At 35.2% G+C, this 12,522-nt stretch overlaps 1 protein-coding gene across 1 annotated transcript; it reads right to left on the bottom strand.

The window, feature by feature from the left end:
- LOC107469498 (protein PGR) lies at nt 1–3,669 on the bottom strand. The gene is made up of 5 exons (XM_016088870.3): nt 3,341–3,669; nt 3,126–3,239; nt 2,256–2,478; nt 1,047–1,295; nt 1–706 (listed from the first exon to the last, which is right to left on the bottom strand). Exons 1-5 carry the CDS (start codon nt 3,526–3,528, stop codon nt 575–577), a joined length of 906 nt encoding a protein of 301 aa, XP_015944356.1. The 5' UTR covers nt 3,529–3,669; the 3' UTR covers nt 1–574.
- Between the last annotated feature and the right edge of the window lie 8,853 nt (nt 3,670–12,522).

The raw sequence follows: 12,522 nt of genomic DNA, 5'->3' as shown, positions 1-12,522 counted from the left end.
TACTCGCTTATTGGATCCACTGGACATTGCCTTTATTATATGTACCCAAAAATAACCTGTTTATACATTTATTATACCCAAAAACAACTCTTTTGGAACATGACCCCAATGACTGTCACCAATGTATGGCGTTAATCCACTCTTGTGGATTCCAAATGGAGGTAGGTGGCAGATAACTGAATCTTACAGTGCTTACCTCCAACTTCATTAAAGTTTTTGGTTAAGTTGCTAACACCAAAATCAATTAGGGGTAGCACAAATTACCAAGGAACTATCAGACAGATTCCTATCATGTATCTTGCTTATCATGTTCTATTAATTTAAGATGATAATACATACAGAAGAGTTTCAAGTGTATCGGAAATACCGGTATTCCAGTTGTTTTAATCGTTGATTTGAATTATAAAAAAATATATATAATATATATTAATTGAAATCAACAATTAAAACAAATGGAATACCGGTACTCTCGTTACACTTGAAATTTTTCCAATACATTATTGCTTATGTCGTTCTAACTGATAAATGAAAATACAACAGTACAAGAACATCTACCACCAATAAGTTACAAATTTTAGAATATGTATAAACAAGCTATTGAAGTCAAAATTGTGGTCAAAAGTATAGATACAAGGTTGACCGCATTGTTGTCTAGAATATTGACTCCTGAGATCCTTTTAACTGTTGGTCCTGGCTTCCCAACAATCTACAAAATGAAGTAAGAAATTTTAACTATCAAAGATCCAACCACTAACATAGGAAGGTTCTACCTTCTATATTACCTTTCATTATAGAAACTCTTCTACTATTAACTAATTGATTTAGCATTAAAATTTGTTCAACAACCAACTGATATAAATAAGGAATTCAAGGATTGGCTTCTTAAATGTCATTTTCAAAGGGAAATTTGAGGGATATTAACAGTTTTTGTTGATGAAAAAAGCTAGCAAAGGTGCCGTAGGCAAAAATAAGTCAGATTAGGAATTCAAGCATATATTATGCCCATTGGAAAGAAGTGTGCATTATATGTGTATATTTAAATTTACCTTATTTCGAACCGAGCAGAATCCGGTGAATTGCAGGGTTGCACCCAACAGAGAATCAATGACACTTCCTACTACTCCTGCCAGGGTAGCAATAGGTATGACCAGTAGTTGTTTAAGAGCTATATCAGAGCCACATTTAGTTGTCATAAATCCCAGAAGAACAAAAGATATTCCGATGACACTTCCAGCTGCTGCGGCTGCTAAAAGACCTGCTTTAGTCACACCACCATTTGTACCCTTCTTCACTGGCTGGTAACAGGAAGAAAATAATTTGTAAACATAATCTATGAAATTTAGCAGCAATCTCTATTTGACTATTTCTCTTTACAGCATTCATGTTATGAGCCACTTACCATAGCAGGTAATCTAAGGCACAGTTTGGTCATCAAACACTTCAAGAAAAAGAAAAGTAAATTTATTTGGTAACGGCTAAGAAAACAGAACGGGACATAATTCGTAAGAAACTATTTTGTAGAGCTTTGACTTTTAAAATTCTTCCATGGGAAGTAAATGTTTTTGGCAGCAATGAACGTGATTTCACTAGATCAATGGTCTACTGTTGACAACCTAAGCAGCGTAATATGGACTGACTGGCTCACGATTTGGCTATGCACTCCATAACTAAATGCATGAAGCTTTATTCACTTCTTTGTGGAGAGTTCTCCATAAATGATCCCTTATATTCCTTCAATAGATCAATCAGCTGTTTTCTCACATGGTTAATGGATAAGCAAAATGTTGAGACTCAAGCAAAAAATGAGAGGGGCATCTTAGACTGACAAAATAGTCAGAGGAAGCTTCCAGATCACAGTCCACATGGCTAGTTCACATGCCTTGGTCAAGTTACTTACACAGTTAGGTTCAGCTTGAATGTGGTTAGAATCTCCAAGAATCAGTTATAACTGTAATTAAAGATACATGATTACAAATTGTGTCATTCAAAAGTAAAGCATGATTGAGGTTGTCAATTTCGATTTCTCTATGTTCTCCTTGGTTTCTCTTCACTTTGTACTACTGTCTCTTAGATTCTATCACTTTCTAATTGATTTCAAATACTTACTTGCAAACATTCATGAAAATGCTTCTGGAAACTAAACACCTGGTTACTACAATTGAAGCCAAAGTTTCATTGTTGAAATAAACAAAAGAACGGTAAATACAAGTAGAAAGATCCATGAAAACAATGTTTTGACCAGTAAGAATATTCACCTTGAATGTTGTTATCAGACGAGGCTGCTCATCACTAAGAATTCCAAGCTCTGAGGACCAAGTATCTCCATTGCAGCAGGAGTAGTGGCCAATAACACCACCAATGAGAGAAGTGATCAGAGCTGAGTCTTTAGAGTCCAAACACTTATCCTTCCCTTCTGTTAATGCCCATATAGCTACAACCAAAACTGAGGCAATGCCACTATTGGCTAGAACTTGTACCCTAAGAAAGAAAAGTAAAGGGAAATTTGGTCAAAAGGAAGAGAGAAGCAGATAAGTGGGAACTAATATGGTATCCACACAAAATTGGGGTGATAAGTTCAAGGATATGCTTTATATGAAAAAATTGATCCCTCAATTCAGGGATAGTCTCAACCCAATTGGCCATTATATTATTCATATCTCAATCAAAGGGTCATTCCAATGTTTATTAGTCAAAACAGAAGGTTATCTCTCGTTTACACTTTTAACCACCATGCACAATTTGATCCCAATCGAGTTCATCTTTTTCTTTATGTATTCAATTCAGAAGACAATTATCTTTTGTTTTAGCAAGAAAGGTTTCTGCTAATGAGTGACTCAAGGTTTGAGAAATGATGAGTTCTTAATACAATGAATGTATCAAAAGCCTGAAAAGTTTAATACTTTGGTAAAAACTTAACAAAATCTTAGCAAGCAAAAACAATTCACTAATATCTGGAGTCCATGGAAAGTTGACCATTCACAAATTTTCACTCCCTTCACTCTTTTTTAGCTAACACTTTATTTGAATATCCAATTAATAAGAAAATTTGAATTCAAGCGTAACGTAGAGACAATATTATTAAGCTTCAAGCTGAGTAGTGGAGATAGAGAAAAAGGAACACACACCAATTTCTTTGTCCACCTTCTTTGAATTCAGGATCAAGCTTTCGCTTTTTATCTTGTCCTTTCTTCGTAAGCTTCGACGAAGTGAAAAAGAATGCCAGCAGCATCACCCCAAACCTTCACCCACTCAACAGAGAAAAAAGAAGAGATGATTCAATTTTTTGTCGAACCGCAACGAAGAAATCAAAATCATCATAATAGTAGTTATAAGAACGAACCTGCTTCCTACAAAAATGTGAAGCGCCATAACGAAGAAGCCAGCGAAGGCTCCAGAAACGCTGAGAGATTTCTTCCTGTGAGCTCTGAAGGCGATAAGGAACGCGATTGAGACAGCCAGCAAGAGTTTCGCTGATTTGTAAAACGACGAAAGAGAATAAGAAGAAGAAGATGGTGATGATGATTCCATTTTCGTTTTTCAACGTTGCTGAATGTTGATGAGGCAGCGCAGCCTGCAACTGCGGCTGCAGCAACCGCCACAGTACGGAGGCAAAGAAATGCAGACCAAGTGTTTGGTGGAATGTTGGAGCCGCTTTTAATTCTTGGTTAGTTAGTAACACTAGATATGCATTCTGCTTCAACGTGGAAATGCCACGTGGAACACCACTATTCGCTTGTTGATACCTTTTCATTCGCTTTATTTAATTATGGTGAAAATTTCGCATCCAACAATTTTATTGGAACAACTATTAAATAATTTGACTCATATAATTAAATTTTTATCTAACAATTTTTTGTTATTAAATTTTACCGACTGTAATTAAATTTCCATCTTTAATTATTATTTATTGCATTGAATGTCTTCTCAGTTCTCACATTAGACTTTTTCTTAAAAAATATTATTTGATAGATATGATATAATTAGGTTTGATAATTATATAAATCAATAATATAAGTATTGTTCCTACCCTGACCCAACGCTATGGCCCAGGTTCAAATACGCCAAAAGACCAAATCCAAAGATTGGCCTTCGTTATTCACCGACCTCTTCAAAAGAGGTCGGACTCAACACAGACTTCTTTCCAAAGAAGTCGGGCTCAAGAGATAGCTGGCAGATAACACTTATTCAAATAAGTAACTGCTCTTGAAATCTCTCAACCCACTTCTAGAAGGCATATCTCAACAATCCCTAGATAAAGGGACGGTTATCCACCTAAAAAGGTGGCACTACTCCAACGGTGGTTATTGGATCACCACTATAAATATCCTGACACTCCTCAAGTATCTCTAAGTTCCAATACATTCTAAACCTGCTTAACCACATGCTGACTTAGGCATCGGAGTGTCTTTACAGGTACCACCCCCCATCTCTTGGAACACACAACTCGGAGGCGGCTCCCAGACGTAAACCAAGTCGGAGACCACACTCCTCCAGCGCTTGGGCCTCAAACAAGTCCAACCACCGTCCGGTTCTAGGTAAGCCCCGGAACATTGGCGCCGTTGCCGGGGACCTGGAGCTCAACTCTTGATAATGGCGGATGATCAATAACATAGTCAGACAACCACTCGACATGAATAAGATGCAATCATGTTAAAAAGAAGCTGGAATACAGTTTCTATGGATACCAGAAATCCCGTAAAAACTTCTCCCAATGGGCAAAGGATATCAAATAGGGATGATGATTCTACTTCTACAGTTAAATTGGATTAAAAGAGAAGAAAGCACCGTCCCAAGGCCATTGTAAGAAGCAAACCAAGACGAACTCGAAAGCCAATTGAATAAAAGAATTTTCAATTCAGAAAATTCAATTGGCAAAAGAAGTTACGTGAAAAAAAAAGAGAGGAAAAGGGAACATGACTAATCCCAACCTCTTCGTGAAATAAGATGGACAATGACATCTGTGCCAACTTACAATCTCGGAAAAAACCATGATACCCACTCATGAAATGGAACAGTTGCATGTTCCAAATACACAGCATCAGCCAATTTGAATGCAACCCAATCCGACAACGGAGTGATGAATCCAGTTTTTTCTTCAGTGGATTCACCTGTCAATTACAACAGTGAATAACACAAAGAATTCTCATGGTACATCTTTCGTTGGTTGCTCACAAATTACATCACTGCCAATGAATATGGAAAGAAATATTCCTGTGGTAGAATTTAATGTTGTTTGCACACCAATAAAGATGGATGTCTTCCAGGAAGAAAACTGGAATCCGATCCAAAGAAAAAAAGAAAGTCGGGGTAACAAAGGCCCAATCTTCATTGGAGGGAATGATGGTCAGACTCTTCTTCAAAGGTCGGATGAGCCGGGAGCTCACCAAAGAAAATCCGACCTCTTTTAGAGAGCTCACGAATAAAAGTCCGACCTCTTTTAAAGGTCAGACTTTACAATAAGGTCGGATGAGTTGGGAGCTCACCAAAGAAAATCCGACCTCTTTTAGAGAGCTCATGAAGAAAGTCCGACCTCTTTTAAAGGTTAGACTTTACAATAAGGTCGGATGAGTTGCGAGCTCACCAGAGAAAATCCGACCTCTTTTAGAGAGCTCACGAATAAAAGTCCGACCTCTTTTAAAGGTCAGACTTTACAATAAGGTCGGATGAGTTGGGAGCTCACCAAAGAAAATCCGACCTCTTTTAGAGAGCTCACGAATATAAAGTCGGATGAGTTGGGAGCTCACCAAAGAAAATCCGACCTCTTTTAGAGAGCTCACGAATAAAAGTCCAACCTCTTTTAAAGGTCAGACTTTACAATAAGGTCGGATGAGTTGAGAGCTCACAAAGAAAATCCGACCTCTTTTAGAGAGCTCATGAAGAAAGTCCGACCTCTTTTAAAGGTTAGACTCTACAATGAGGTCTAAAACCTCATTGCTCAGAAGAATCCGACCCCTTTAGATCCGACAAGGAAAAAATCCGACCTCATTTTGGAGTCTGTAAAAATCCGACCTCTTTCACGATCAACTCTACAATGAGGTAAAAAAACCTCGAAGAATATCAGAAAGAGATTCCGACTTCTTTTAAAGATCAGAGTCTACAATGAGGTCGAAAACCTCCAAGCTTAGAAAGAAAGTCCGACCTCTTTCCAAACTTAGAAAGAAAAATCCGACCTCTTCTAAGGATCCAAGCTTACGAAGAAAATCCGACCTCTTTAGAGGTCAGACTACAATGAGGTCGAAATCTCTGGATTTATAAAGGAAAATCCGACCTCTTTTAGAGCTTACAAAGAAAAGTTCGACCTCTTTTAAAGGTCCGACTTTACAACAACGTCGGATAGGCTTAGAGCTTACAAAGAAAGGTTCGACTTCTTTCTTGAGGTACGACTTCAAGAACCAGATCCCAAGCATAAATGGCCATGAGAAGGTCATACGAAGAAATTCCTCAACTGATAACCTCGTCTTGATCCCAAATGACATCGGGCCAAAATCAGACGAAGAAAATCCAACACCAAAATGAAAAGATCCCAACAAAGTCACTTAAGACTTGAAAAAGAACTACTACAACATACTCGACTTACTCAAAAACAATCTACCTAGATTGTGCCATGTTTACAACAAAAGGGATACTACAGCTAGAAAGCGCATTTTACTCCTTAATGCACACTTTTTCTGACTTGAAGTGACGAGATCCAAAGTGGTGTAAGAAGTTATAAATGCAAATCGTGGTCCAACCTCATTAAGCCACTTGTACTAAATCAAACTGGCAAGGGGAAAAGCCTAAAACGAATTGCACGAATAACTTAAGGACAACGTGATCATAATCAAACATCAACACAAAGAAGATGTAAACCCGACGTCACAACAATTTTTTTAAAACAAATTGAGAAAGGATGGAGATTTATAAGAATGCCTCCTCAAGCCAAGAGATAAGTATCCGACCTTACTAAGTTGACACAACAAGTATAAAACAAGTTATTCGACCTCCCAAAAAGAGAGTCCAAAATAACTTGTAAAAGTCACATAGCAACAAATAGTAAGATTCAAGAATGGTATGACTGAATACTCGAGTCTGACTTTATGAAGCTCGACCTCGAGTAGGGGCATTGGCTTATCATGAAAGCTAAGTCCAAAATTATTAAAAACTAAAGACAACATTCTACAATGATGCTAGAGCACGAAAGAAGAACGTGACCCCCTTCCAGAAACCTGAGAGCAAACTCAGACAAGGAAAGAGCTCTTGAGACAAAGGATGGCTACGAGATTCGCCGTAAAAGACCTCATCTTGATAAGAAAAAATATCAGGCTACTGAGTTCGGGCGAATGAAAGCTGACAACAAAAAGGATAGGACCCTACAAGATTACTGAGATCTTAGGAAAAGGTTATTACAAGGTGACCGACTTGAACAGCACCGAGCTACCAAGGTCGTGGCATGCTTGTAACATGAAAAGGTACTATAGCTAAAAGCAAACTCTACTCCCTGATATACTCTTTTTCCAACTTCATGATTTTTTCCCAAAAATTAAAGGATTTTTTTCTGAAGAAGGGTTTTTAACGAGGCATCATAGTAGAGACTAAGGGATCATAGATAGTGAAAAACCCTTAGTAGCAGTAAAAGTACCTTCGCAAATAAATAAAGATCTTTTATCTCTTATAAATTCCTTCTCGTTTTTCTTTCTTTCTACGAAACGCACCGACTTAAGCTCGACAAAGCGTGAAAATCCCATGAACCGACCTAGATGGTCGTCAGGATAAAACGACGAGGTACAAGTCGGTGTAAAGAGGTTATAAAAGTCGATCGTAATAAACTCGAAAATTATCTGACTCACAAGTCGGAAAAACCGAGAAAAAAGGAAACGCATCGCAAAAATAACCTAAATCATAAGAGCTCAATAAATCAAAAATTGAGTATAAGGAATACCAAAAAGAGATCAGGAAACCTATTGAAAGCACTAAGGCAAAAGGCTGTCCCGAGTTGTTAAGGAAAACTTAACTTAAAAGAAAGGGACAGTCAGCCAAGAAAAAGGTTTTTCAAAACAAAGATCAAAAAGGTTTTTTCTAAGATTACTGAAATCTTAGAAAAGGGCTACTACAAAGTGTCTAACTTCGAGGGTGAAAAACTACCCAGGTCGCAACACACCTCCAACATAAGGAGATAAAACAATTCCTTATGAAAATTGATTTTCTACAATTAACACACACCAATTGAAGCTCGATAAACCGCGAAAATCACGGGCCGATCATATAGAAATCACCTGGATGAAGCGACGAGGAACCAATTGGTGGAAAGAAGTTACATATGCGAATTGGAAAGAAAACACCTCGAAACAGCTCGGGCCAAACGGGTTGAAAAAGTTGTGTTTAGAACAAGTCACAAAAGTAACTTAACTAAATATGCCCCTTGAGGCATAAATACGATCTAACAACTCGATCCACACGGATAACAAATGGATCGTACAAAATCTCAAGCCCACAATCTCATCTCTACAAGTTCTAAAAATAAACGACATAGTCGTATAAAATGGAACACTTTCACAAAAACAAGTTGTTCCAAGAAAACTCGTTCTAGCATTCACAACAACATAAGGATAACTTGGATTAAACGAGTTATGCCAGTCAACCATATTTTCAACGAAATTGTGTTAAGCACAAGTCGTGTCTATCTAAAAGCAAAGCTTTAAAAGTGATTTGTATCAAAATGAATCACTCCAACCAAACGACTCGTATAGAAACGAGTTAAAAAGGAAGGATTGTAAACGTTTTTGAACAAAATCGAAACGTAAAAACTTCCTCCAAAACAACTTGGATAAAACAAGTTGTATCATACACAAGGACGACAACCTTGTAAAAACTAGAAAGGGGAGGGAATAAGCATATAATCCCTTCACCTAAGGCGCCAATTTATGCTCGACAAAGCGCAAAAATCACGAGCTAGCCTTTTCAATGGTCGCTCGGATAAAGCAACGAGGTATAAATTGGTGTCCAATGGTTATAATACAGCTTGATGATTTAAAACAACTCAAGCCCATGAGTTGAACAAAATCGAGTAAAAAATAACCATATGATCTAAGTAATTTGTATTAAAATAAATTGTGCAAAACAACTTGATATATAACGAGTTGTGCTTCAAAAAAGTGACTTGTATAAAAAACAAGTCATCTAGAAAACTCAGAATGAATGAGTTCAACAAAAAAAGGCTTCATTCGAAAATCCTTTCTGCTTGATTGCTCGAGTCCGACTTCATAAAGCTCGACCTCGAGCAGGGGCATAATGGATAAAGCAACGAAGTCCGATGGTTATAAAGATGATTTGATAGTTTAAAAGGACTCAAAATAAACAATTTGTACTTGAAACAAGTTGTGAAGTCCTAAAAGACAGCTCGAATTTAAACGAGTTGTATGTAATCAGATTAAGAAATAGCCACGTTTTAATTAAATGATTTGAAATAAAGCAAATCGTAAGACCTTAAAACTACTCGCATCGAACGAGCTAGATGAGGTTATACTAAAAAATAATTACGAGTTTTGAAATAAACGATTTGTATCAAAACAAGTCATAAGAAATCAGAATAAGTTTCAGAAAGGTGATTTGTATTAAAACAAGTCATGTATCCTCAAAACAACTCGAATTGAACGAGTTGTACGAAACCAGGACAAGAAATATTCTTTGGTTAAGCACGATGTGCTAAAACCAGTCATACAAAGCCTACAAGCCTTAAATAACTCAGAAAGAACGAGTTGTACCAATCAGTCTTAGAAAAAAGACCTGGCAAAAAACAAGTCGTTTAAAGAGGGAAAAGTATTTATAGCACGCCAGGGGCATAAGGGTAAATTGACGCGATCATTAAAGAAACGCGCTGTTACCAATGTAACTGCTCCCACGTGTAAATGCGAAAACCCCAACGGACGCGACGTTTGATTAGACTTGGCGATTAAGAAATTTAAAATCACGTCGGCTACAGACCCAAGTTCGATACTCGAATCCAACTCATAAGCAAAAGAGATTGAACTCGAGTAGGGGCACTGTTCCTACCCTGACCCAACGCTATGGCCCAGGTCCAAATACGCCAAAAGGCCAAATCCAAAGATTGGCCTTCGTTATTCACCGACCTCTTCAAAAGAGGTCGGACTCAACACAGACTTCTTTCCAAAGAAGTCGGGCTCAAGAGATAGCTGGCAGATAACACTTATTCAAATAAGTAACTGCCTCTAAAATCTCTCAACCCACTTCTAGAAGGCATATCTCAACAATCCCTAGATAAAGGGACGGTTATCCACCTAAAAAGGTGGCACTACTCCAACGGTGGTTATTGGATCACCACTATAAATATCCTGACACTCCTCATGTATCTCTAAGTTCCAATACATTCTAAACCTGCTTAACCCCATGCTGACTTAGGCATCGGAGTGTCTTTGCAGGTACCACCTCCCATCTCTTGGAACACACAACTCGGAGGCGGCTCCCAGACGTAAACCAAGTCGGAGACCACACTCCTCCAGCGCTTGGGCCTCAAACAAGTCCAACCACCGTCCGGTTCTAGGTAAGCCCCGGAACAAGTATATAACTCTTATGTTTTAGGATAAATTGCATAAATAAAAAAATAAAATAAATATTTAACTTTTTTAATTTAAAGATATATAAATTTTTGACTAATTAAAAATATAAAAATATTTTTTATTTTTTAAAATATTAGACATTTAAATTTCTTTGACTAAAATATATAAAAAAATCAGTTCGTTAGAGAACTAATTAGGAGTGTTGGCAACTAAAACCAACTAGTTAAAAAACAAAAAGTTTATTATAAAAAAAAATCTTTCAATATCCTAATTTTTTCAATTTCAAAATTAAAAATACAAAGAATATATTTAAATTAGACTTAGGCTAGGTTTGGTAAAGCTTTTTCAGGAGGTGCTTGTGTTTTTACGTCATTTTGTGTTTGGTAAATTAAAAAGCTCAAGTGCTTGTGCTTGCGGCTTTTAAAAGTTAGGGGTGCTTTTGAAAACACCTAGGAGGGAGCTTTTCAAAGCTGGCTTGTGCTTTTCAAAATTTAAAAGTCTAATATAACCTCATATGTTAACTAATTTTCAAATTTAATGTTTGCATTTATGTCTATTATAGTATTTTTAAATTTTAAAAGCTATTTTACCAAACACAATTGATGTTACTTATGTTTATTAAAAGTTGTTTTTGATTTGATTTACCAAACATAAATACTACAACTTTTAAAAAGCCATATTTTAAAAGTTAACTTTTATAAGCTACTTTTAAAAAGTAAAAGCTTTACCAAACTAAGCCTTATATTGTAGTTAATTTTTTAAACTTTTTTAAGGACAAATAAATCTTTTAAAGTGACTTATAAAGAATGTTTTTGTATTTTTCATTAGTCGATTACTTAGTTATCTTTAAGATAAATGATTAGGGACCTATTTATTATTTTTTCATAAATAAAAAATATTTTTTTATTCAATTATAACTTTTTTAAAATGATTATATTTTGGTCTAATATTTAATTTATATAAATCTCTACCAGGTATAGAAGTTACAAAATTTATGCATAAATTTTTTATATTTTATAACGATTTATTTAGAACAAATACGGAATCAAAATATAACTATTTTAAAAAAATTATAATTAAAAAATTAATTCATTTTTTATTTATCTATATAACTTGTCCTATATTTTAATAATAACATCAAGTTCTATTAGTAATAATATTTTTATATATATTTTAATAACATCAAGTTCTATTAGTAATAATATTTTTATATAATTATTTAAACTTTAATGTGTCCTACATCAAGCTTTGTCATGTGGTACCATTTATGACCTGTAATATTAGAATGAATTTTGGAAATAACATTTAATTCAACACCTATTTATTTTTAGGAAAAGTCATGCAATTTTTTAAAAAATATCTAATAAAGCAATCTTTAATAGCTTATTTTTGAGACAGAGAGATTCATTTTAACCTAAAATAATGTTTTAAGAAATCGGATAATACATACTTTAAAAAACAATATCATTTTTTTAACAAAATAAAATAGTAAATTTCAAAAAATAAATGATTAAAAATGACATAATCCTTTGTAAAAAAACGAATTGATGTAAAATATATTGAATTGAGTTATAATTCAATATTATATTTAATTTAAAATAAATATAAAAATTAAAAAATAAATTTAAAATTTAAAAAATTAAATTAAAATATTTTAAAAAAATATTATTAAAATTTTAATCTCTATCTTCACCATTTCAATTCCTTTATTTTTATTTTGTGGAGAATTTTGATGAGAAATTAAAATGAACGGATAATAAACCTCTTCTTTTTTTCTTTTTTTGTCTTTTATACAACATACATACCCACTCACACTCACGCAGACCACTATTTCTTGTGAGGCAGCAGATTCTACCACTGGTTTCAAGTTTCAGCTGCAACCAAGTTTTTTAGTTTTTGGTCAGGAACCCAAGTTGGTTTAAATTATTAGGAAGGGCTTCTAAGGTTTTTTTTTTTTTTTTTGGTCTTG

Source organism: Arachis duranensis, chromosome 1 (assembly GCF_000817695.3).
Source record: "Arachis duranensis cultivar V14167 chromosome 1, aradu.V14167.gnm2.J7QH, whole genome shotgun sequence".
NCBI lineage: Eukaryota > Viridiplantae > Streptophyta > Magnoliopsida > Fabales > Fabaceae > Arachis > Arachis duranensis.
Note: the sequence above shows the minus strand (reverse complement) of the source record. Positions and strands in the feature narration are given on the sequence as shown.

Excerpts from the sequence above, each read along its gene's own strand:
- LOC107469498 (XM_016088870.3), bottom strand. The coding sequence starts at position 3,528 with ATGGAATCATCATCACCATCTTCTTCTTCTTATTCTCTTTCGTCGTTT. Across the intron at positions 2,479-3,125 it reads GAAGGTGGACAAAGAAATTG|GGTACAAGTTCTAGCCAATA; the intron begins GTGTGTGTTCCT and ends TTTCTTTCTTAG. Across the intron at positions 707-1,046 it reads TCTGCTCGGTTCGAAATAAG|ATTGTTGGGAAGCCAGGACC; the intron begins GTAAATTTAAAT and ends TTCATTTTGTAG.